The following is a 25,892-nucleotide window of genomic DNA, read 5'->3' as shown; positions in this document are numbered from 1 at the left end:
TTATGAGCATCTGCCCAAGTAGCGTCTTCGGGAGGCCTCTCTGATTTTTGCGGACAGTACCGCAGGCTGCGGTACCTCGCGCAGAGAGGGATTTGTAGAGTGGGATGCTGGAATAAAAGTAGAGTGTAGAGGTGATAACCTTTATCCAGCAGTGGGTGCACCAAATCCCACACAATTTTCCCACTCACTCCCAGGATGGAAGGACACTCAGGCGGTTCAATCCTGCTGTCCTTCCCTTCGTACACTCTAAGGGTACTGTCACACAGTGGCACTTTGATCACTACGATGGTACGATCCGTGACGATCCAGCGATATCCATACGATATCGCAGTGTCTGACACGCTTCTGCGATCAGGGACCCCGCTGAGAATCGTACGTCGTAGCAGATCGTTTGGAACTTTATTTCGTCGCTGGATCTGACTGCCGGCCGGAAAGTAAGAGCAGATCACAGCGGTGACGTCACCGCTGTGATCTGCTTTCACTTTACGGCGGCACTCAGTCAGAGCGGGAAGCAGACGGCAAGGGACCTGAAGGACACCGGAATGTGAGTATGTACGGTTTGTTTTTTTTAACTTTTACGCTGGTAACCAGGGTAAACATCGGGTTACTAAGCGCGGCCCTGCGATTAGTAACCCGATGTTTACCCTGGTTACCTGGGACCTCGGCATCGTTGGTCGCTGGAGAGCGGTCTGTGTGACACCTCTCCAGCGACCACACAACGACTTTCCAACGATCACGGCCAGGTCGTATCGCTGGTCGTGATCGTTGGAAAGTTGCAGAGTGTGACAGTACCCTAAAGCTGTAGGTGTACCCTGAGGTACTCTCACACAGCTTGTAGAGTTTGATTCTGTACCTGGCCCTCTTGTTGGGCAGGTATTGACAGAATCTGAGCCGCCCCTTAAAATGAACCAAGGACTCATCCACGCAGATGTCCCTTTGGGGCACATACACTTCAGCAAACTTTTTACTGAAGTGTTCAATGACCGGCCGAACTTAGGGGGAGGGGGAAGGGGAAGGGTAAGGGGGGTGAAGTAAGATCGGACCGGGATCGGGGATGAACACTTACGTTTGTAGTCTCTCTTCTTTCTTCTGTCTTCTTTCTTTTTTCTTTGGCTAGAATTATGGTGTCACAGGCTACTGTGGCACCACAAGTTCTCAGCACAGGAGGGGATCTGTCAGCATGACCGCTCTGCAGGAATCCTCACCAAGTGTGAGGATTCCTGCAGAGGAGTCAGACAGGTCAGGGGCAGGTGAGACAGGTCACAGAGCGGTCACACCGCTGCTGTGACCTGTCATTGGTGGGATCGAATGATCACATCGATCCCACCAATCAGAGGAGGCCCTGGTGACGCCGGTGTTGCTAGGCACCAGCCTATGATCGGAGCTCACAGCTCTGATCATAGGCAGGTCACCAGCAGGGCACAGTGCGGTCACACCGCTGCTTTGCCCTGTGATTGGCGCGATCGATGATCACATCGATCGCGCCAATCAGAGCTGCAGGATCCGGAGCAGGCAGAGCAGAGGAGGGAGGGCAAAGGAGGCTCCGGAGCAGGTACTTACAGGCAGGGCACAGCGCGGTAACACCACCGCTGTGCCCTGCGATTGGCGCGATCGACGATCACATCGATCACGCCAATCAAACCTGCAGGATCCAGAGGAGGCAGGGCACAGGAGGCAGGGCACAGCAGGCTGCGGAGCAGGTACTTACAGGCAGGGCACAGCGCGATGTGATCGTCGATCGCGCCAATCCGGGGGGTTTTGGCCGAAGCCTGGGACCTCACTGTTTCAGCCAATCTGATTGGCTGAAACAATGAGAAAGGCTGTGATTGGCTGTTTAGAATTGAACAGCCAATCACAGCGATCGGGAGGCCGGGGGGCCGCGCCATACCCCAAGATGCCGAGGCCATTTTCCGTAAGGTAAGATGGGGTCGGAATTTTAATGCGATCACCGCGACTTAAGTCGCGGTGTCGCATTAAAGGGCATGACGTACTATCCCGTCGGTGGTCATACGGGCCCACCCCACCTCGAAGGGATAGTACGTCCAATGTCAGAAAGGGGTTAATGGCGTCAGTAATATAAAACCCATAGATTATCCTCCAGCACACTAGGTGCTGTTAGTGGTTAACTGCTAATTTACATAATGGGCTGGGTTTTATGTGGACAAACATAGAGTGGATGGGAGGTTGTCCACTTATCTCCACCCTCAGGGTGTGGTCTGGGGCTTAAATAGCTGGCTACCAGAGGCAGTCACTGTTTAGTAGGCCAGAAGAGTGGAGCTCCAGTGCGTTGTGTCCTGTGAAGGAAAGCTGAACCTTTGGATGCTGATTTCTTCTGAGCGGAAGGACTTCCTGCTCATGAATGGACTGTGTTATACTATTTTGTTTTATTTTCCTGCTTTGCCTTGAGGGGCTGTTTTTATTTTCTCCTCACCATGGTTTATGCCGCATGTCTATAATAAACCAGTGAAAGGACTTAAAAAGACAGTGATCCTGTGCCTACCTCTGTGTCAGCTGAGTGAGCCGCTCTACCACATTAACTATATAATACAAAAAAAAGCAATTATTTGTTTTTTCTTTTTAGTGGGTCCTTGAAGTCACTTATAACTTGGTAAGTAGGGGTAATCCAATTTGGAGGAGTGTCCACCACAGTATGACCCCCTGATATGGAGGGGTAACCATCTCAGGTATGGCTCCCTAGTGTAGAGGGGTAACCATCTCGGGTTAGGCCCCCTGGTGTGGAGGGGTAACATCTCGGGTATGGCCCCCTGGTGTGGAGGGGTAAGCATCTCGGGTATGGCCTCCTAATGTGGAGGGGTAACCATCTCGGGTATGGCCCCCTGGTGTGGAGGAGTAACCATCTTGGGTATGACCCCCCTTTTGTGGAGGCGTAAACATCTCGGGTATGGCCCCTGGTGTGGAAGGGTAACGATCCCGGGTATGGCCCCCTGGTGTGGAAGGGTAAGGATCTCGGGTATGTCCCCTGGTGTGGAGGGGTAACCATCTCGGGTATGGCCCCTGATGTGGAGGGCTAACAATCTAGGGTATGGCCCCCCGATGTGGAGGGCTAACCATATCGAGTATGGCCCCCTGGTGTGGAGGGGTAACCATCTCAGGTATTGCCCCCTGGTGTGGAGGAGTAACCATATCAGTTATGGCTCCCTGGTGTGGAGGAGTAACCATCTCAGTTATGGCCCCCTGGTGTGGAGGGGTAATGATCTCAGGTATGCCCCCCTGGTGTGGAGGGGTAACAATCTTGGGTGTGGCCCCCTGGTGTGGAGGGGTAACCATCTTGGGTATGGCTCCCTAGTTTGGAGGGGTGATCACCACGGTATGGCCCCCTGGTCTCCAGAAGCATTTATTTCTTATAAAACCCTGTTAGGGTAAAGTCCCTGGGGTCATGGCAATCATATTTTGCATGTCTACAGAATAAATTGGCTCCTCCGAGCTAGAAACAGGAGGTGAGAAGAAAAAGAGGAAGGCAATCTTTTCAATACTATCTGTAGCTTCAAGGACCCTCTTCTTTCACATGACTTGAGAGTAAGGAGGCACGGATTTCCACCTTTTATGTTGACCAACTCCTTTTTCTTTCAAGCTTGTTGTTGGGACAATGCAATAATCTAGTGCATTAAACTGAAGAGCAGCAATGTACCGAATCTGGGTGCCCCTGTGTCGGTGGAAGCGGGTCAGGGTAAAGTAATCAAGTGCATTAAGATGAAGGGCAATATGCCTATCCCCGGTGCTCCTGAGCCAGTGGGAGTGGCTAAGGATAAAGTCATGCTTTTTACAATTAAATGATTTTCCTCTGAGTGTGAGTTTATTTCTTTTGACTAGGGGGTTAGTAATGGGGCTGTTTTATAGAGGCTTTTCCATTACTATCCCCTGGACTTCATATAAGTGTACATTACATAGCTGACATCAAACCCAAAATATTACCCCGCTTGCCAACGCATCAGAGCAAGGGGGAAGAGCCGAGGTAAAGCGCCACAATTGGCACATCTAATGGATGCAGATTTTCTGGGGTGGCTGTGGACTGCAATTTTAAGGTTGGGGTGGGTCAAATATCCGTGCACCTTCCTAGTCTGAGAATACCAGCCCCCAGCTATCTCCTTTACCTTGGCTGGTTATCCAAAATAAAGGAGACGCCAATCCGTTTTTTATTTAGTTAAATAAAAAAACAGTGTGGGGACGCCTCTCTTTTTGATAACCAGCCAAGATAAACCAGACAGCTGAGGGCTATAGCTCACAGCTGTCTGTTTTGCTTGTGCTTGTTATTAAAAATGGAGGGGACTCCACTTTTTTTTTTACATATTGCGCTGGCAAATCACAGCCATGCCAATACCTGGTATGGCTGTGATGAAGCCGGAAGTGCCCACACTGGAAAAGCTTGTTTATTGACTGTGCTGCATCCTTTCAACCAGCTTTGTTCAGGCTGCCAAACCCAAACAGTAACACAGACTTCTGGGAGAAGTCCGTGCACAGACACTAGGCGTTCGGTACGGACTCTGAACTTTACCGTTTGGGTTCGCCCATCCATACTCTAGTCCATCAGAAGTCTCTGGACACTGGATGGGAGACTTGTGAATCTTTTACTTTCTGCGATCTCTAGAGTGGCCTTTGACGTTGCATCAGACCGGCTAATTAAAAGCCTTTCTAGGGATACCGGAAGGTGATTTGCTAGACTCAGTCCTGTGGTCAGAGACTACTGATCTGGCCAATGGACTCGAATGCCAATAATTGATTCGCCCATCTATGGCTTTATATTGGAAATTATGTAACGCACTTACTTGTCTCCCACTATACCCAAGTTGATGGTAGGGTAGCCGTGTTCCTGAATTGTAGCTAGAAGGGTAGAGCGATTGCTGTCACGAATTTTCCCAGGCAAAAGATCGTCTTCAGGATTTAAGAGCTGCAGAAGAAACAAACGCATGGAAAATCTCAAGTCACCATCAACACCAATCTTGCAACAATTGAAGGGTTATTTCTTATCTTCATAAATGGGTATTGTTGGATAGTGCTCATAAATACAAGCAATTTTGCAATTTACTGCTATTAAATTTTTCAGGCATTTTTGAGATGTTAACACTTTTCGGTCTGAAAGGCAAGCTCGTTGACTTGGAGACTGACCACTGCTTCTAGAGAGGAGAACATCTGCATTGCTTATAAGGTCTTTCCTACTAGCTTGTAAGCACTGTTTTGAAGCTGGCTAGGATCGCTCTAGTGCAATTTCCCCTCCTAATTCAGGCCAGCTTCAGAGCAGTGCTTACAAGTGCAGTGGGAAAGAGTTGGTAAGCACTGCTGATGTTCTTCGGTGTAGCAGAGGTGGTTGGTCTCCAAGGAAACGAGCTGTAAACAAATAAAACTGTAAATATCTGAAGAATGGCTGAAAGCTTTAAAAAGCAGCAAATTGAAAAAGTGCTTGTTTTTACAATCATTATCAGACAATATCCATCTGTGGAGAGGAAGAATAACAATCTCTCAAGACATTTATTGATATATAAGGTGATATAAGTCACATAGTGTCTATATGACAAGCCTGAAAAAGATCAGATTACTATCACAGAAAAGGTGGTCATGATGACAGACCAATATGGTAACTGAAGATTTTGAGCCTCAAGATTCAATGATTCATAACTTAAAGGAATTATCTGAGACTATAGTTGGGCTCACACCAATCTCATATTCATGACGTATCCTAGAAACAGGATATCAATACATTAATCCCATGTAGCTGCTTTAAAGGGGATGTCTCGTGGTCATATTTTCAGGAGGATACCGATCCCTTGCCTACAGACTTCCTGCCATCAAGGAGGCGGTGTGCTCCTGATGACTAACAGTTCATGCTAGCGTCATGGTTGTACCAGTTGATGGAACAATGAGCTCTTTGTCGCTGCTATTTGAAACAGCTTTGCATCTACAGCATGGGTAGATCAGGTAGATTCCAGAGAGCAGCACTAGCAAACAGCTTCCAAGTTGACACTCTTTGCCTAGGAGACTGGCCAACTTTTATCATCTGCAGAGGTGGCTGGTAACTAGGGCAACGAGCAAGCTATAGATTTAAAAATCTCTCTTTTTTTAGGAGATTTTTAATATTTAAATATATAGATGTATAAGTACTTGTGTTATTATACCAACCTCATTTCCTGTTGACATAACGGCAACTACTGGGAACTTGTGGACTTCAACTTCAGTAACACCAACCGTTGCCAGTAGACCAATTTCTGAGGGTCCCATATGTGTGCCCTTGGCCAGGACACACTCTCCTCTTTTGATGTCATGCCCAATAGGCCTAGAAACAGAAAGGCTTGCACACATTATGCACATTCAAGAACTACAGCATTCAGTCGTCAAATTAGTCAGAAGGTATATCAGGGGTACAATACAAAATTTTCTAAGAATCATAAAAGTTATTTCATGGAGAAAAGAAGCATTTACTAAGAAGGACATGCATGGAGAGTGGATAGGTCATTTTTCTCACCTAATATCTTGGCCTGGGCGGGCCTGCACTAATATACGGACTTCCAGTTCTTCTGTACCCTGCAAAAATTGATGGGATTATAAGAAGGTATGTAAGAAGCCAGTGAAAAGCAGCACATGTTACCTAAACAGGACTAAGGTCATCAATGTCAGTTGAGTAGAGTCCAGCATCTCCACCGATAAGCTGATACCTGGCGTCGCCGCCAACACAGCTGGAACAGCACAGCACCAAACGCTGTGTAGTGTTCTTTTACGGTACTGCAGCTCAGATTACATTCATTTTAATGGGAGCTCAGCTGCAAAACTAATCAGCTTAGTTTTGGATTCGGACACTGTGTACTTCTGTCCTGCATGTACCAATTGAATACAATTTTTAGTGAGTCCTCACTTTTCCAGCAGTATTTGCTGCCTAAGTAATGCATTCCCAGGAGAGATACACCCACTGCAGGTGCTATCTTCTGTGGTTAAGGCTAGGGCTAAACATGGTCATTTCCTTTTGATGTCAAATTGGAAACTACAGAGAGTGTTCCAAATATGTCCCAAATATGTGGCCAGTGAGTCGTCTGAGGAACACGACTCACTTGCCACAGACTTCAAAGCAAGTCGCTTGTCATTTATCTGTGACTTGGGAGTCGCGGGACAGACAGTCTAGGACAATGATTTTTGGTAGAGTTGGTGCAAATCAACTTGCAAAACCTGGCTTATCGGTCAAGTCCATAATGTGTGGCCGCAGAATGTCAGCGCTGAGAACCAGCTTCACTACCCGACGGCATCCTCGGCTCTTCTTTTGATTAGCCGTTGTAGCGTGATATCGCATCAGGCTGGTCTAATCGAATCAAGTAAGGTAGGAGGCAGTTCTCAGAGCTCCTGTTTAGCACCCACAGATTACAGACTTCGCCGATGGATCGGGTCTTGCAAATCGATTTGCATCAACTTTAGTTTTCAAACATGGGATTTGTCTAAAAATGACTGTTGTAGCATGACCGGTTTGGCAGGAGACCCTCGTACTATCTGCAGCATCCGCAGTGCCTCTTCTAGTTAGTAAGCGGCTGGGTAACGTGCAGCTATGTAAAAACACAAATGTGTGCAAACAGCACAAGGAACAAAACATTGCAGCATGTGCTATTCTGGTCTGGTTTATGGACAAGACAAGTACAGGTAAACAGCATTCCACTATGCGGACAACCCAAGGCGCTGCTATTTGCAGTTGTGATTGGTTAGATACAGTATGTTCAGCTCTTGTCTGAACTTTGGCATATAAAGGGCTTTTTGCAATGTAAGTACTTACGTCATCAGATTCTCTGATTAGCTCAGTGTCTTCCACTTGTACCACTGCATCTGCACCACAAGGAATTGGCGCTCCAGTTGTTACCCTCATCACTTGCCCGGGCATCACCGTCTGAGTTGGCTAAAATAAATAAATAAAAATACAAAATGAAGAACACCTGAACAATCCTATTCTAATATAATCAAACTCACAGAAAGAATATGGGTCCCATATAATAAAAAATACATTCCAAGTGATTTAATGTATTTACTCATAAAGTAACCGGATGATCGGTGAATACGCTCAATACACATAAGAAACAATGAAAAATTGGAGTTCCATACACGAAAAATAGATTAAAAAGGTATACATTTTATTACAAATGATGCTACACAATTTATCACAAATGTAACACAACCATAGAACAAAAAGGAGACCCTAATAAGAGACAAGTAGGTCCCAGGTATAAAGATTAATAGTATAAACCATGGTACTAATATAAAACACTGTAAACTGCTGACACCCGATATAAATGCCGACGTTAATATTGGATATCCCTCACATAGTGTATTTTCCTTAGGCTGTCACAGTGACCAATGTCCCCACAAAGGAGAAAAAAAGAGTTACAGTGCATTTAGTAGCCTAATAGCTTACCCATGATGAGCGTAACAAAAAGCCAAGGGACCAGATCCACCCCCTGACGCGCGTTTCGCGTAGGCTTTATCAACATTTCTACAAGTGATGACTATTTGCTACAATTGGATCCATTCTAGGCAATTCGCTGCCTAACTATGATATCACTAGCGTATCACTAGCGTAAATGATAACAAATAATAGGAATTAATTTGTTTTTACGCTCTAAATCTAAAAGGGGAATGCCATGCACTAACTTCAAGCAGAGGCTTTGGAAATATGGGGAAATATGGAGAAAAGTAACAGAGTACAGAGTAAGAAAATTACAAGTTTTCGTTATACATAAATGTAAAGGAAATATATAATTGTAAGGGAAACTATAATATACATAAAATAACTAGTTAAGGCTGCATTCACATTCTGCTTCTATACAAAGTAGATAACATCTGTCTACTCTTATTGCAGGAACACAGAACCACAGGGGGATCTCCTGCAAGAATAATGATAGATGTCAAACATGGGAGCTTCAAAAGAAGCTAGCAAATGATTTGTAATTGGGTAGAATATTTCCTATTGACTGTATGGAGAGAAGAAGATATTTAAAATGCCACAATTTAGCCGATCATCCATTCACAAACAGAAACTTTTAAATGGGCCAATCTGGGTCATCCTGGAAGATAACTATAGACGGAAACATTTAGGTATTTCGGTTATTTCTCCCTGTTTATTTTATAACTGCTTTGCATGTTTATGTGTCGCTTTGTTTTTATTGTAAGCACTGTATATTTTTTATATTAAAGCTTAAAAACTTTAATGAGTTTGATCCTTGTATGCTCTAAAGAATCCATAGCCAATCCATACATAGAGAGTATGAGACCTTCTGATTGTCAAACAGTAACAGTTTCAGGGACTCATCACCCCATCTGTTTGATGAATGGTGGTAACGTGCACGAAGGAATCAGGGTGTGCTGAATGTGTCAGGGTGTTATTTATGCTCACATTATAACCTAAAACTGGGCTTGAGAGCTGGATTGAGTGAGAGAAGTTAAATTAACCCTTGCAGTCGCACCTCTCGTGTGTATTAGTGTGTACAATACAGGTGGAAACCCTCTAACATAAATTCCGAAAAAGGCTTTAAAAAAAAAAAAAAGAGCCGTGTGCCCCCAAAAGCAACTCTGAAATATCAGTCATGGTAGCAGTAATAAAAATATAAATTTACTTGTCCAAGCACAGAGTCAAAAAAATCAGGTTATGTAATCAAGCAAAAATAATGAGCTGTCCTTGAGTATGATAAAGTGTAGTGCTTACTCATGTGGGAAATGACCAAAGTATACATCTGTCGCCCAAACGAACGTTTCGCGTTAGGCTTCCTCAGGTAGCCTTGTCACATCATTTTTCCTAGATTATTTACATTCTATATATTTTATTCTATACTTGAAAAAGTGTGTGAGGAGACTGTTTCTGCACTTGTGTTCCATTTTGTGGCCTTATCACATTACGGTCCCATTTCTATATATTTCTTCTCAAGATCAGAACCCACTGTTATATGTTATATATACTAGGTTCTCTTACTTTGAGATTTGATGTGAGTTTCAATTGTCCCGATAAGCCTATTTATACCTATTTTTACCCATGGAAGAATTAAGAATGGGAAAAATGGGTTAAGGTACCTTCACACTAAACAACTTTACAACGAGAACGACAACGATCCGTGACGTTGCAGCGTCCTGGATAGTGATCTCATTGTGTTTGACACGCAGCAGCGATCTGGATCCCGCTGTGATATCGCTGGTCGGAGCTAGTAGTCCAGAACTTTATTTGGTCGTCAGATCGGCGTGTATCGCCGTGTTTGACAGCAAAAGCAACGATGCCTGCAATGTTTTACATGGAGTTAACGACCTGTGAGAACGATAAGTGAGTTGCCGTTACGTCACAGGATCGTTCCTGCATCGTTGTGGAGCTGCTGTGTTTGACGTCTCTACAGCGACCTAAACAGCGACGCTCCAGCGATCGGTTCGTTGTCTATATCGCTGGAGCGTCGTTGAGCGTGACGGTACCTTTAATCTGCACTGCAGTGGAAAGGAATAGGAGGTACAGATTCAAGTTTGAGCAGTTTAATCGTCACGACGTTTCAGAGTTTCACGACTTCTTCACCAGGACAAACCACATTATTTGTCTCCCTATTATTATTACTACCCATGGTGACGTTCAACTGTGTCCTCACCAATAATCTACTAAAATTGTCTGTATTGTAGTATTATTGCTTGTCATCATTTATATACTGAGAAATACAATGTATATTTTTATTATTACTACCATGGCTGACATTTCAGTGTTACTCCTATTTGGGGCATAATGCTCCATTTCTTTGTAGGATTTTTTCATCTATGAAGTTTCTCTTTCCCCACAGGGGTCATGGTTCTTATGTATACCCACTGTGTCGATTTTGTTTATGTAATAATTAAAGGCTTTCCAGAAGTTAGAAGATAATTTTGAAAACAATTTCAGCCCCCAACAAAGCCCCCTTATCTTCATTTCGTCTTGTCTCCTGACTTCCCCAAATCCACTGCTGTGCCAGGATCACCTCAGTTTAGAGAGTTTCTTACTACAATTCCAATGATTATGCACATGTGCTGTATAGCACAATTAGATCTCTTTGGTTTAGCCAGTTCCTCCATAGAAGTCATTGTTCTCACCAGCCATGATCAGGAGAACAAGAGCTCACTGAGCACTGAAGGTCTGATCCTGCCCCCAATACCATAGAGAATGGGAGCTGTTCAAACACAAAAAGCTGGACTCAACACAAAAACAGATTATCATTGGCAGTAAAGAGAAAAACTATTGTTTATCTCAGAGTAAGGAAGAGATTAATGTTTTCAGGATGTGGTAGTGCTCAGAACTGTTCAAGACAAAAAATGAGGGGTGAGACTGAGCAGGACGCTTGGCATTTGCCACAGAACACCAGGATTGGCAAATTCGCCACTGGCGCCCTGTGCTCTTCACAGATGAAAGCAGGTTCACACTGAGCACATGTGACAGACGTGACAGAGTCTGGAGACGCCATGGAGAGCGATCTGCTGCCTGCAGCATCCTTCAGCATGACCGGTTTGGCAGTGGGTCAGTAATGGCGTGGAGTGGCATTTCTTTGGAGGGCCGCAAAGCCCTCCATGTGCTCGCCAGAGGTAGCCTGACTGCCATTAGGTACCGAGATGAGATCCTCAGACCCCTTCTGAGACCATATGTTGGTGCAGTTGGCCCTGGGTTCCTCCTAATGCAGGACAATGCCAGATCTCGTGTGGCTGGAGTGTGTCAGCAGTTCCTGCAAGATGAAGGCATTGAAGCTATGAACTAGCCTGCCCGTTCCCCAGACCTGAATCCAATTGAACACATCTGGGACATCATGTCTTGCACCATCCACCAACATCACATTGCACCACAGACTGTCGAGGAGTTGGCAGATGCTTTAGTCCAGGTCTGGGAGGAGATCCCTCAGGTGACCATCCGTTGCCTCATCAGGAGCATGCCCAGGCGTTGAACAGTAGGGAGGTCATACAGGCACGTGGAGGCCACACACAATACTGAGCATCGTTTCATTGTCATGAGGCATTTCCACTGAAGTTGGATCAGCCTGTAATTTGATTTTCCACTTTGATTTTGAGTATCATACCAAATCCAGGCCTCCATGGGATACTAATTTTGATTTACATTGATAATTGTTATGTTTTATTGTTCTGAACACATTCCACTATGTAATGAATAAAAATTTGCAACTGGAATATTTAATTCAGAGATATCTGTGATGTGGTATTTTAGTGTTCCCTTTACTTTTTTGAGCAGTGTATATAGGGATGGCAATTTAGAAAATGGATTAAGGTATACTATTAAGTTATGGAAAAATATATTGCATGGGCATACAAGCTATTTTATATTATGTGACCAAGGAGTAATAAAGAAAAATCCCAGTGATGACGTCTGTAAAGAACTGTGGAAATGACTGGCACTATCTAAGGCCCTCTTCACACGTCCTCATGTTTCCGGTACTGGAAAAAACAATAATTCATGTGCCATCCGTGTGTACATGTGTGTCATCTGTGTGACAAGCACCGGATAAGAATGCAGAATAGAAATTACAGATATTTAAATGTTAAAGATATGCAAAAATAGAGACAGATAATTGGATAGAGATAGATAATTAGTGCTTTGCATGTGTAGATTACTGTACATGGATTAACCTAATAAAAAAAAAACAATGTGGGGTCGGACCCCTATTTTTGATAACCAGCCAAGGTAAAGCAGACAGCTGCAGGCTTATATTATCAGCCTGGTAAGGTCCCTGGTTATTGGGCCTTTCCCAGGCTAAAAATACCAGCCCGCAACCACCCCAGAAGATGCACCAATTCTGGCGCTTGCCCTCAGCTCTTCTTGATTGCCCTGGTGCGGTGGCTATAGGGATGATAGTTAAGTTTGAGGTTAGCTGTGAATTGTCAAAAATCACAGATGGCATAAAGCCCTGTTGTTAGTAATGGAAAGTTGTCTATCAGACATGCAAAGGGAAAGGTATCCAGCTTCAGTCCATAAACTCAGACATCTTTATTTGGTAATCTATATAAATAATTGTCTAAGGGGTACTTCCGTCTTTCTGTCCTCAACTTCCGTCAAGGAAATCCAGCGTCGCTGATTGGTCTCGGCAGCTGCCTATCATGGCTGCAGCGACCAATCAGCGACGGGCACAGTCCGATTAGTCCCTCCCCTACTCCCCTGCAGTCAGTGCCCGGCGCCCGCTCCATAATCCCCTCCAGTCACTGCTCACACACGGTTAATGGCAGCGGTAACGGGCAGCGGTGTAACGCACTCCGTTTCCGCTGCTATTAACCCTGTGTGTCCCCAACTATTTACTATTGTTGCTGCCTATGCAGCATCAATAGTAAAAATGTCATGTTAAAAATAAAAAAACATGACTATACTCACCATCCGCCGCCTTTCCCGCTCCTCGCGACACTCCGGTGACAGATCCATGCAAGCGGGAGGTTCCGGTGGCAAGGATGGTATGCGAGAAGGACCTGCCATGACGTCACGGTCATGTGACCGCGACGTCATCACAGGTCCTGCGCTCATACCAACCCTGGGACCGGAAGCTGCCGCGTGCACCGCACACAGGGCCAGGACTTCAACGGGCCTTCGGAAGGTGGGTATATGTTTATTTTTATTTTAAGTCTGTATACTATGTGGCTCTGTGCTGTATACTCCATCGCTGTGCAATATAGTAAGTGGCTGGGCAATATACTACGTGGCTGGGCAATATACTACGTGGCTGGGCAATATACTACGTGGCTGGGCAATATACTACGTGGCTGGGCAATATACTACGTGACTAGACAATATACTACGTGGCTGTGCAATATACTACGTGGCTGGGCAATATACTACGTGGCTGGGCAATATACTACGTGACTGGGCAATATACTACGTGGCTGGGCAATATACTACGTGGCTGGGCAATATACTACGTGGCTGGCCAATATACTACGTGGCTGGCCAATATACTACGTGGCTGGCCAATATACTACGTGGCTGGCCAATATACTACGTGGCTGGCCAATATACTACGTGGCTGGCCAATATACTACGTGGCTGGGCAATATAATACGTGACTGGGCAATACACTACGTGGACATGCATATTCTAGAATTCCCAATGCGTTAGAATCGGGCCACCATCTATTTAAAATATAAGTGGCATCACTATGATGAATAGGTGTAGCTGATGATAAAGCCTAGTATAAGAGACAGCAGCCGTTCAAACGCATCCCGTTTTCACACTTCCTCACACCCCTTATCCCCAACTACTCCTATACCTAGGTAAATCATAGTGATCCAGCATTTTAATTACCAAATAAAGATTTCTGATTTTTTTTGGAAGGAAGCGGAAAAAAAAAAAATACATTGTGCCTCGTTCACCAATTTATTAGAAAAAAACAATTCCCCACGCAGGTCCGATGTAGTCCAGTGCTCCCTGAATGCAGCCTGGGCGACTGGGAAGAGCAGTAACATTACTGCTATTCACAAAAGGGGGGTACTGACGTCACAGCTCATCAGAGTCACCGGCTCATGTTGCACTCTGCAAGACTCGGCGGCTCTGAACAGCGGTAACATCAGTAACAATAATGCTCATCAGAGTCGCCGACTCTCACAGAAGGCAACGTGACTCAGGGACTCCGATGAGTGGTATAGTTACTGATGTCACCGCTGAGTCTTGCAGAGCGCAGTGAGAGCTGACAACTCTGATGAGCGGTGACGTCAGTACCCGGCGACAGTGAATAGCAGTAAAGTTACTGCTCTTCACAGTCGCTGGGGCTAGATTAGGGGAATGCTGGACTACATCGGATCTGCGTGGGAGCAAATATGTGAACGAGGGACATTGTCTTGTTTTTATTTCTCTCTAATAATATTTTTTAGGTTTCCATTTGTGGGCTACGTCGGATTCCTAGGACTCCGTCTGACGTGCGTGTTTTTTTTTTTTTTTTATACATTGGTGAACCAGGGAAAGTTTCAGTGAGTCTTTATTCAAACAAAGTATTTTATGTGTATGTTTTTGTTATTACTGAGCTAGTAATGAAGGTGTCTGATAGACACCTCTCCATTACTAACACCAGAGCTTGATCCCAGCTGTGATTTTTGACAATTCACAGTTGACATCAAACCCAAGCCTCATTACCAATTGCCAACGCAGCAGGGCATTCGGGAATAACGATGCACCACTTTTGGGGTGGCTGCCAGCTGGTATTTTTAGGCTGGGAAGGGCCCAAAAACCATAGACATTCCCAGCCTGATAATATAAGCCCACAGCTTTACATATGCTGGTTATGAAAAAATGGAGGGGACCCCATGTTATTTTTTTCATTTATTTATTAGTTTAATACAAGTACAGTAAACTACACATGCAAGGCACTAATATATGTCTCATGGATATATTTCTAGCAATCTATCTACCCCACATAAATCGATATATATATATCTCTATCTTCGCCCATCTCTAACAACTAAACATCTGCTATTTTTATTTTGCATTCTATTCTGGTACGTGCCACACGGACGGCACAGGGATGTCACCCTGTATGTCATCCGTGTGCACAAGTGCAGGACATATTGACATCCGTGCTGCCGGAAAAAAACGGACATGTCTACGGACATGAAAGGAGCCTAAGACTGTAGAATAAAAAGTAAAGCTGGTAAGCTTGAGGTGATATCCATCTGCAGGCAAACAATCTTTATTCATCTGATTGTACTTTTAAATCATAGATGACATGAATATGTCATGTCAAGGTTGAGATCTGTCAATCAAGCCAATCTGGGCAGGGAGAAGCCAGAGGGAGCCGCTCAGCAGACTCTTCTCCCCCTGTCCAAACTATGTGCCTGGCATATTTATCAAGCATTTCAGAAGGTCTGCAATGCTCTCTATTATATTTCTATCTTTCATGGCATTTTGGAAGACCTGCTGGCATATAACAAAGGAAACATGAATATGCAACGAGTGATCTCACCTGTTCTCCGGCTTGAGATTCGCCAATGATGAAACGGTCTCCAGGGCCATCCGCAGCTGGAAAAAAAATGTTCAGATAAATAAAAAACCTAGGAAAAGAAAGGACTAGACAAGAAAGATCAAAACATAGCAGGAAGGTGTTTGATGTTCTGCCTTATATAACTCTTCATTAATATTTAATAGGATTCATCGCTGAGAATGACAATGTTGACTTTGCTAACATGAGCCTTACCTCTTACTGCATATCCATCCTTCACTGATGCAGGGAACGGTGGCAAATTGTCTTTTGCGTAAACTTCCTGGGCAAGAACACGGCCCATTCCATCTACAGGAAGGAGCACAGGATATTTGTATACAGGGATGGACAATTAGTCTATTAAAGTAATACTCTGCCCAAAACATGCATGCTGTATCATGGGGACACACCACTGGTGAATTCAGCCTAAAATAATGTCCAACAGTTCTGTGCTTCCACTCACGCATACCGTTGATTGTCGGTTCCTAAACATCATAACACTCCGCCGTTACCATAAACAGGGTAGCTGTAGCAAGTCATTTACTTATATTATTCATCTGCAGTTAATATGAAAATGTATTGCCATGAAATATGATTATGTGTAGCCATACACATCGTGGCGTAACCAGGGGGGGCAGCCGGGGCACGTGCCCCGGGAGCAGCCGACAGGGGGGCGCCAGCGGGCCGCCTGATGATGCAGCGGTCCAAGGAGGGGGTTGGCAGGGCCAGGGAGCGGGGGCTGTCTAGTTATACTCACCTACTCCTGGCGCGGTCCCTGCAGGTCCCTGCTTCTTCCTGTACTGAGCGGTCACATGGTACTGCTCATTAAGTAATGAATATGCGGCTCCACCTCCCATAGGGGTGGAGCCGCATATTCATTACTGTAATGAGCGGTAACGGTGACCGCTCAGTACAGGAAGAAGCAGCAGCGCCGGGGAAGCAGGGACTTAGATTTTTGAAAGAGAAAGGTACATGCAAATAAGGTTGGAACACCACAAATATATAGGCAAAAATACAGAAGTTTATTTCCACACAAAGATACTACACACAATTTAAAAACATCTAAAATTTATTCCACAAAGTGGAGTGCATATTAACTCCAATACATCATAATCCAGTATTCATTCAAAATATGAGTATACATATAGGGTGCCTGGCTCACAAACATAGAATGCACCAAAATTGGTTGTATAACAAGGTTGCTGCATAAATCACAATACAAAAAGTAATGAACAAGTAATGAATAATATATAGGTTCTAATACATGGACCCATCAGGTGGCGATCTTGTGACTAGTATACACTGCACATCCAAGTATGCAGGACACTTGTAAATAGTGGAATGCAGTCAGTATATAAGGCTCATACAGATGGCAATATTATCAGAAAGGTTTAAAGGTTTAAATAGGAGTGCACACAAAAGGTAAAATACCGGACCTCCTAGACATGATCTACAAAGATGCTCATATTGAAATAAATAGCCCTGTATGTCCCTGCTACCTGTGCCAGAATATAATCAATACAGATAAGTGCTGAATACTTAGCCCTGTCCAGTCCACTAAAGTCGCCCCCTGGTCCCATATGCAGCGGTGCAACCAGGATGTAGAGGAGTATGAAACCAAAGCAAGGGAAGCAGGGACTGCACCGCGCCAGGAGCAGGTGAGTATACGGGGAGGGGAGCGCTGCGCGATATTCACCTGCTCCTCGTTCCAGTCGCCGTCCGTCTTCTGCAGTGACGCTGAGGTCAGAGGGCGCGATGACATAGTTAGTGCGCGCCCTTTGCCTAAAAATCAGTGCAGAGGAGGCGGAAGATGGAGCGGCGGCTGGAACGAAGTCAGGTGAATATTGAAAGTGCCGGGGGCCTGAGCGACGGAGAGGTGAGTATGTGATTTTTTTTTTTTTATTGCAGTAACAGCAAATGGGGCAAATATCTGTATGGAGCATCTTATGGGGCCATAACGTTTGTGCAGCACTATATGGGGCCATAATGTTTGTGCAGCACTATATGGGGGCCATAATGTTTGTGGAGTACTATATGGGGGCCATAATGTTTGTGCAGCACTATATGGGGGCCATAACGTTTGTGCAGCACTATATGGGGGTCATAATGTTTGTGCAGCACTATATGGGGCCATAACATTTGTGCAGCACTATATGGGGGCCATAATGTTTGTGCAGCACTATATGGGGGTCATAATGTTTGTGCAGCACTATATGGGGCCATAATGTTTGTGCAGCACTATATGGGGGTCATAATGTTTGTGCAGTACTATATGGGGCAAGTGTCTGTATAGAGCATCTTATGGGGCCATAACGTTTGTGCAGCACTATATAGGGCAAATGTCTGTATGGAGCATCTTATGGGGCCATAATCAACGTTTCTGCAGCACTATATTGGGCAAATGTGTCTATGGAGCATCTTATGTGGCCATTATTAACCTTTATGCAGGATTATATGGGGCTCCTGATTCAATATGGATATTCAAAAACACTCAACCTACTGATGTCTCAATTAATTTTACTTTTATTGGCATCTATTTTAACATTATGGAGATTCAGGTATGTACCTTGGCTTGGTCATACAGTTTCAATAGAGTTAAGGTTCAAATGGGGAGGTTTGGGGGGGTGGGGCGCCAAACTGATCCTTTGCCCCGGGTGCAGGAAAGGCTAGATACACCTCTGCATACACATTAGATGAATTGCAGCAGAACCCAACTGGTCGACCAGCAGATGTCATGGTAAACAATGATTGGACATGTTGGATTTTACTCACAAATGATAAGTTGTCACCAGAAGTGGAATGCATGCTGGTTAAGAGTGTGGTCATACACATTAGAAACCAATAAGTCGACCAATGGATGTCGAGGTAAAGAATGATTGAACATGTTGTATTTTAACATATCCGATCTTTTGTACTTTCAAAAGATAAGCTGCCATTGTAAGTGTGATACATTGCTGTGATAAATTTTGCCCAACCCAACTGGCCGACCAGCAGATATCACGGTAAAGAATGATTGGGCATGTTGGATTTCAACTAACCTGAGCTTTGTATTCACAGAAAACAGGCCGCTGCCAGAGGTGTCTGTCAGTAGCCTATTCCATTCTCCCTATTGAGAGCCATTTGTATGGGGAATCAGAAGGAATAGATGTTGGTCGAATGGCTCCCAGCTTTTTTAGCATTGCCCTTCATTATCGCTCTAGGATATCCACCAGCCCTAACAGGGCATACTGTGTATTGTGGGAGCAAACAACAGCTGCAGGCTAATACTAAAGGACTATGTAAAGAAGACAGTGGATGGTGCTGGGTTAACTGTTACCATTTGTTGATATGTGTGTAGTTCCTCTATAGATTCGACTGCATGACTTCTCAGTTTTGTGTGGTTGTCTGTCTGTCTCTTATGTGTCCTCCATGTTCTTGTAATGTTGCAGATAATGGATGCTTTGTGTGCCAAATAAAACTCATAATTCTCCCACAATGTCTGAAGTGCTAAATGATTCTGCTGAAAGCTGAAATCTGCAACAGGGATTCTCCTTTAAGGGAGATAATTATGCAATCAGGTGTTAAAAACTCTATTGGAGGCCACTAACCTCAAACAGGATTCAATTGTGCCTAAAGAAAAAGGCATCCTCAGTGCACTGAGGAGGAGCAACATCCCTAAACACAGTGTCTGCAAATGAAGATTCTGGTTTGGCTTTTATCCAAGTCATGTGGCAAGGCTCGTTAAAGGGTCAATATTGACTTTTAGGATTGCTATCTGAAGAGGTAATTTGTATATTTAAATTCTTATAGGAGCATTTCATGGCCTATAAGTCTACTTATATTGGTATTTCAGGCATGTCACTCTCCACAAGGAGATGCTGACCCTTAGGACCCAGTCAGAGGCCTCTCATTCAGCCAAATTAGATCGCTTGCTTTGCATGGAGGAGGGGCAAAACCCTGAAACACACCTGCAAATAGAGATTCTGGTTTGGCTTTTATCCTAAGTCATGTAGCAAGGCTTGTTAAAGTTTTCAATATTGAATTTTAGGATTACTACTTCCAATATGTGACACTTGAGTTCAAGAACTCTATGTTTATAAAGAGGCACTTTGAATATTTAATTTTCCAGCACTACATGGCGTATAAGACTCCTTACATTGTCATGCCACTTTACTCAAGGAGAGAGTGTTCTCGAGTTGCGCACCTCAACAATCAGACAGCTACGACACATCACAGAGAAATACCCAATGAAAGACATAATGCCAATAAAATTTTGCTACAAATTTAATAAATGTTCCGAGGGATGGAGTGGGTTTCAGTATTGGTGACAAATGCAAGAAACAAAACCGTACGAGACATCTACGCAGTATAACAAATAGTCATTAACCATCTAATTTCATTATTTACAACACCTTATTGAGATCTCTGCCTTAGAGGACTTTAAGTAACTGTATTCTTATGTATTACGTGACACCCAATGATACCCACTGTGGCAAAAAATGGTAGAGAGAAAAACGGTACCTCTGTAATTTATTATTTCAGTCCCTAGAACTGGAGTCATCTCCAGAACTGTAATGAAGGCTTTATCCATAGATGTTAGAGGAAATGGAGACATGCGGTGTCTTCTTGCTACCTTAGTGATATCAACGGCGCTGTGACCTAAAAGCCAAACACATAGAGGATGACCTTAAAGAGGACTTCGTAATAATCATTGTGTTACATACAGAACAGGAGATTGCTTTTCATCTTTTTTTGATGGTCCTAACTTACAGCCTGTATCATAATCCAGGACTACATTCAGAGCCTGCTCTGGTGATAGGTATTTTAGGAGAGCTCCAATACAATCTCTTCTACTGCACTACAGGAGCCCAGCTTGGGTCCACATTGTATACAGAGCAATAGGTAGAATGCTGTACCCTTACTTTCTTTGGAAGAACCTTTGGACAATCTCCTATGAAGCCAAGCCATGGACTAGGCTTCATAGGAGTACCAAGATGGCGACTACCAGGGCCGAACTGCACTCCACCAGAAACTGCTGGTTGGCTGCAGGGCTCTGTGGTATAACAATGTCTTGCAAGCCTCGGAACACCTGACATCAGAATGGGAGGTGAGTAGGAGTCGTATTTATTTTACAAGCGGTAATATACTACTTACAAATGGACTGCCCCGAGTAGTGGACAACCTATTTAACCATGTAAGTGCAACTTTTAATCAATGTCGGCAGCGTGAAAGTGATGAAAACCTGATGGAGCATCCATTCTGTCAACCATCTTCCCCTTCCACAATGAGCATGTGGAGTGCCAAAGGGTTAGACCCCGGTCCCTGCGATCTTTGTACCCATATGTAGCCTAGCCACTGGTTTAGCTTCATAGAAGAATGTTAAATTCAACACATAGTGCAATAATGCAAGCTTGGCAGTATATAATACAAGCAATCCATCAATCAAACAAGCAATCATAATGACCTGGAGCTCAAGTCTTCTATGTGAATGGAACAGAAAAGAGCATGGGTTACCACCGGTCTCAAACAATGATCAGCCAAGTGGTTGCACATGTTCACAACCACTCCAATCATCTATGGGACTTTGGAACATTAGTTCTTATGACTAGTGGGGGGTCCCACTGATCAAAAGCTCAGTGATAACAATGATAACTTAACCCAAGATATATGCTGCTTACTCTTTAACTAGTTTTTAACCTAAGAAACACATCATTCATAAATCATTTTTAAATAATATTCATAAATTTCAAATTAAGCAATTACTTACTGGCTCTGAGGATGTTTTCCTTGCTACTACATCGGGATTGGACCTGTAAAGAAAGCAAAGAGCACATCAGTAACAAGAGTAAGCAAATAAAACACATGTGAAATTGACCTTTAATGCCATAGTGACTTGTAACGCATTGTTCAACAATGTGCTCCAAATCTTCTAGCATGGAAGGCAATTCATGAGCCGGCTCCTAAGAATGATACTTCATTGATTAGAATTAAGGGAAAGATCTAAAATGAACAACAGTCTAATAAAGTAATATATTGTTTCAGTTATCAGTCTAAGGAATTATAGAATTTCAATTCAGTCTTTAAGTTTTACAATAAGTCACATTGAAAAAGTGGGACTTTAGGTACAGACGAGCCTTGAGCTTTTTTTTCAAAAACTGATACAGGAAAACTGAATTATCTGCAAAATATTGTTGGAAGGTACAATGACAGAATGGGTCAACCATGTTAGAAATTTAGGTAGATCTTAAGACTTCATGAGTCAACCAAGATACAAATTTAGATAGACCTTAAAGGGACTCTGTCACCTGAATTTGGCGGGCTGGGTAAATGCCCACTGTCCGGTCCGATGGGCGGTGTTTTCTCTGAATTCACCCCTTCCTTTTCTGCTGGCCGCAATATTTTCTTGAGTTTGATTATGTTTCCTCCGTAGTTCACGCGTGCGCCATGCAATCTTGCCTTGCGCACGCGCAGTATGCTTTGCCCAACTGCGGGCAAAGGCAAAAAGCCTTAGTGCGCATGCGCCGCCACACTATGTCCCGGAAGTATTTTGCTGTGTTCCGGGACATAGTGCTGCGGCGCATGCGCACTAATGCTTTTCGGCTTTGCCCGCAGTTGGGCAAAGCATACTGCGCACGCGCAAGGCAAGATTGCATTGCGCACGCGTGAACTACGGAGGAAACATACTCAAATTCAAGAAAATATTGCGGCCAGCGGGAAAGGAAGGAGTGAATGCAAGAAGAGAAAACACCGCCCATCGGACCGGACTGAGGGCATTTACATAGCCGCCAAATTCAGGTGACAGAGTCCCTTTAAGACTTCATATGTCACACAATTTAAGATATTCTGGTAGACTTCATGTGTCAACCAAGTTAGAAATTTCAATTAAGTGGTACTTATGACTTCGTGGATCAACCATGATAGGAATTTGGGTAGTCCTTATAACTTAATTGGTCAACCATGTTAAAAATTTGGGCAGCCCCTATGACTTCATGGGTCAATCACATTAGAAATTTAGGTAGACCTTATGACTTTGTAGGTTATCCACGTTAGAATTTTGGGTAGATCTAAATAATAAAATATTTTCATATTTAACTATATACAGAAGCCAGCCCATAAACTGAAAATATGTACATCCACACAACAGGTTGAAATCTACCAAGCAACACAGCCTACTTGCTGTAATGGGACAAAATATGATGGAAATGTTGCAGCTAATGGTGATGCATGATTGCCCTTCCTGGAAAAACAATGTTGGAAAAAAACAAAACACAGACATTTCATGGACAGAATGTCTCATGATTTGGCTCGGATTTGTTCTTTAAATTTTAAGTGCCAGGAAATCAGAACTTTCAAAATTTCAGCAACTAATTCTCAACCAGAAAATGTCTGAGTGTTGGTTACAACATCTAGATCCAATGTTATTAAAATTATATTACAGAGTCTTTAAGATAATAAAAACATTTTTTTTAAAGTGTTCTACACCAACAACCAGGAAAAAAGTCACAACTCCAATGGTCAAAATGATAAAACAATAGGACAACTTTAGTTTAATGGAAACATTAGTTTTTGAGAAAGACACAAGTGAGTATTCCAACTCATAGCTAGAATTTGTAGCTCACGTCTTCTAAACATTAAATACTTTGATGGCACTCTTAAAAATGAAATATTTATTATTCAAGGAGTGTTATGTAATAATTGTTTTTTACCATGAAAAAATTATTTCTATTGTCATCTTCTTCATCAATCAATTAACTTTTTGAAGTTTTGAATTTAAGAAACAAAGCCTTAACCAAAAATCAGGACAGATGACTGAGATGAAAATGTATAAATGGTGGAGCAGAGTCATGAGAAGACTGAACCTACAAAAATAACATCTCCTACAAACTATGGACATTATGGTTGGACAGGAACACATGGAGCACAGAATACATGAGTAGAAGAGCTTCAAATCAACAAGTTTAGAAGATGAAACTAGAACAACATAAAAGAGTCCTAAAAATAAACAAGTAGACTAGTAAAGAACTAGTGTGGAAAAATAACATATATCCAAAAGGACACAAGAGAAAAGCTAATAAGAGAAAAATGTTAGTGGAAAGACAGCGCTAAGGAAGTAAAATGAAAGTCAGGAATCTTCACGAAATATAATAAGGAGCTCAAACTCATAGCGCAAAGCATCTTTTTTGCGAATGGAAGCAGCTCCTTTGATTAGTAATAGTTACTCTTGTTTCGCAGCCTCTACTCCTCCTGAGTTCATCTTTAAGCCCTTCCAATTTATAGTGGAGCTATTGCATGGACAAAAACAAAAGATTGAAAATGAGCAGAGACACTTGAGATTGAGTTAAGTCGTAGACACGTTGGGTCACAGTTTAGCTATATCACAATCCTGTTTAATTATTTTTTGTTGCTCTCCACACAAATTCCTGATGGTTCGCCATTTTGACATGAGCTGGAATAGAATGAGAATTCTTGACCTGGTATTTGGTCATTGCAAATGGTAAGGTTTATGAAACATGAAGTTTGTCAAGAGTACAGAAGAAACACAAAGAATTACAAAAAAACCAGCTAAAATAAAAATAATGCAGTTGGTTGATAGAACCTTTGTTTAAGACACAGTTTCGCCCTCAGAATCAGACATGAACAGCTTGAACACCCCCTTTGTAACAGTAATCACATCCCTAACTTTGTATCAGGTTTCTTCTTTTTTTCAAGCAAACAAAATAAATAGCGTATAAAGATAACAATCCAGATGTCAATGGATAGTAAAAATATATATATATAATTAAGCAATTTCTCATAGTAAAATACAAATCTGGATTTTATAGGTATAATTAAAATAATTTTTTAAAAATATATATATATTTTTTTGACAGAAGTATACAAAAAGAAATGTAAACAAACAAGATTAATATATTTTGGGAAATTATTAAAAATTGTGTCTTGTAAACATTTCTATTAGAATTCATGGAAAAGATATTAAAGTAGTTATGGACCATTATAGAGACTCTAATACTTAAAAAATAATCCAGAATTAAGAAACAGAGTCTGATTTTTCACTTACAGAAAGAGCACCACTCTTCCCTATTGGCTGTGTAAATGTTATTATCAAAGGATAACAAATTGTACAAAAACTAAAGGGTCAAGCACAAATATAAATAGAGCTCATAAAAGAAAAGGTGCAATAAAGACCAATAAGCTAAATATATTCAATAAAACAACATTTTATTAGTAATATTGAATAATAAAACAAAAATTAATAAAAGCTGAATCAGGTTTTGGAGCATGTAACACATATAATAATGGATATATTAAAAATATCGCTAGACCCCTGGTAGGCTTTTAAAATATTGTATAATGATCAAAAATTACGGTAATCAATATACAAATTACATGATAGCACATTAACAATACAACATATGTCAAAGAAATCAGTGAAAATAAATACAGTGACAGCTAAATAAAATAATATATATAATTTTAAAAATAAAAGTGCAAGAATATGTGCTAAAATTCTGTGAAAAAACGTGCGATTCCTAAAACACATATACTGCAGCAAAAAGCTATGTAATCAGATGAAGTAAAATATAAAGAGCAAGCAGTGCTGGATGGTTTAATATGACAATGTTAACAGCAAATGCGTTAATAAAATAGATAAGGCGCGTCATAGGAATGTATTAAAACATCTCAGTAGGGCATAATTTACCTAAGGGAAATGTGCTGCCAGGTCCTCTACGCACGTTTGGGAGCTGTGCGTTCTTCCGCCACCCCGGAATGCACCACACCGAAACGCACGGAGGGGACCTGGCAGCCCATTTCCCTTAGGTAAATTATAACCTATTGAGATGTTTTAATATATTCTTATGACGCATCTTATCTCTTTTATTAATGCATTTGCTGTTAACATTGTCATCTTAAACCGTCCAGCACTGCTTGCACTTTATACAATGCTAAAATAAATAAAGGAAATACTAAAATCCCACATCCTAG

The 25,892-nt window shown here is 42.7% G+C and overlaps 1 protein-coding gene across 43 annotated transcripts in view; it reads right to left on the bottom strand.

Moving 5' to 3' along the window:
• Nucleotides 1-25,892, bottom strand: part of GPHN (gephyrin) — a 593,334-nt gene that overhangs the window by 31,131 nt on the left and 536,311 nt on the right. For 22 of the 43 annotated variants that reach the window (XM_077257033.1, XM_077257039.1, XM_077257056.1 and 19 more), the window contains 9 exons: nt 24,128-24,190; nt 21,676-21,718; nt 20,430-20,567; nt 16,146-16,238; nt 15,915-15,970; nt 7,763-7,882; nt 6,476-6,534; nt 6,133-6,286; nt 4,785-4,906 (listed from right to left, as the gene is read on the bottom strand). In XM_077257033.1, the coding sequence (XP_077113148.1) occupies nt 4,785-4,906; nt 6,133-6,286; nt 6,476-6,534; nt 7,763-7,882; nt 15,915-15,970; nt 16,146-16,238; nt 20,430-20,567; nt 21,676-21,718; nt 24,128-24,190 (848 nt within the window). The remainder of the gene's footprint in view (nt 1-4,784; nt 4,907-6,132; nt 6,287-6,475; nt 6,535-7,762; nt 7,883-15,914; nt 15,971-16,145; nt 16,239-20,429; nt 20,568-21,675; nt 21,719-24,127; nt 24,191-25,892) is intronic. The other 21 variants (XM_077257154.1, XM_077257160.1, XM_077257187.1 and 18 more) reach the window with 1 other exon arrangement.

This window comes from Ranitomeya variabilis, chromosome 1 (genome assembly GCF_051348905.1).
Source record: "Ranitomeya variabilis isolate aRanVar5 chromosome 1, aRanVar5.hap1, whole genome shotgun sequence".
Taxonomy (NCBI): domain Eukaryota; kingdom Metazoa; phylum Chordata; class Amphibia; order Anura; family Dendrobatidae; genus Ranitomeya; species Ranitomeya variabilis.
Note: the sequence above shows the minus strand (reverse complement) of the source record. Positions and strands in the feature narration are given on the sequence as shown.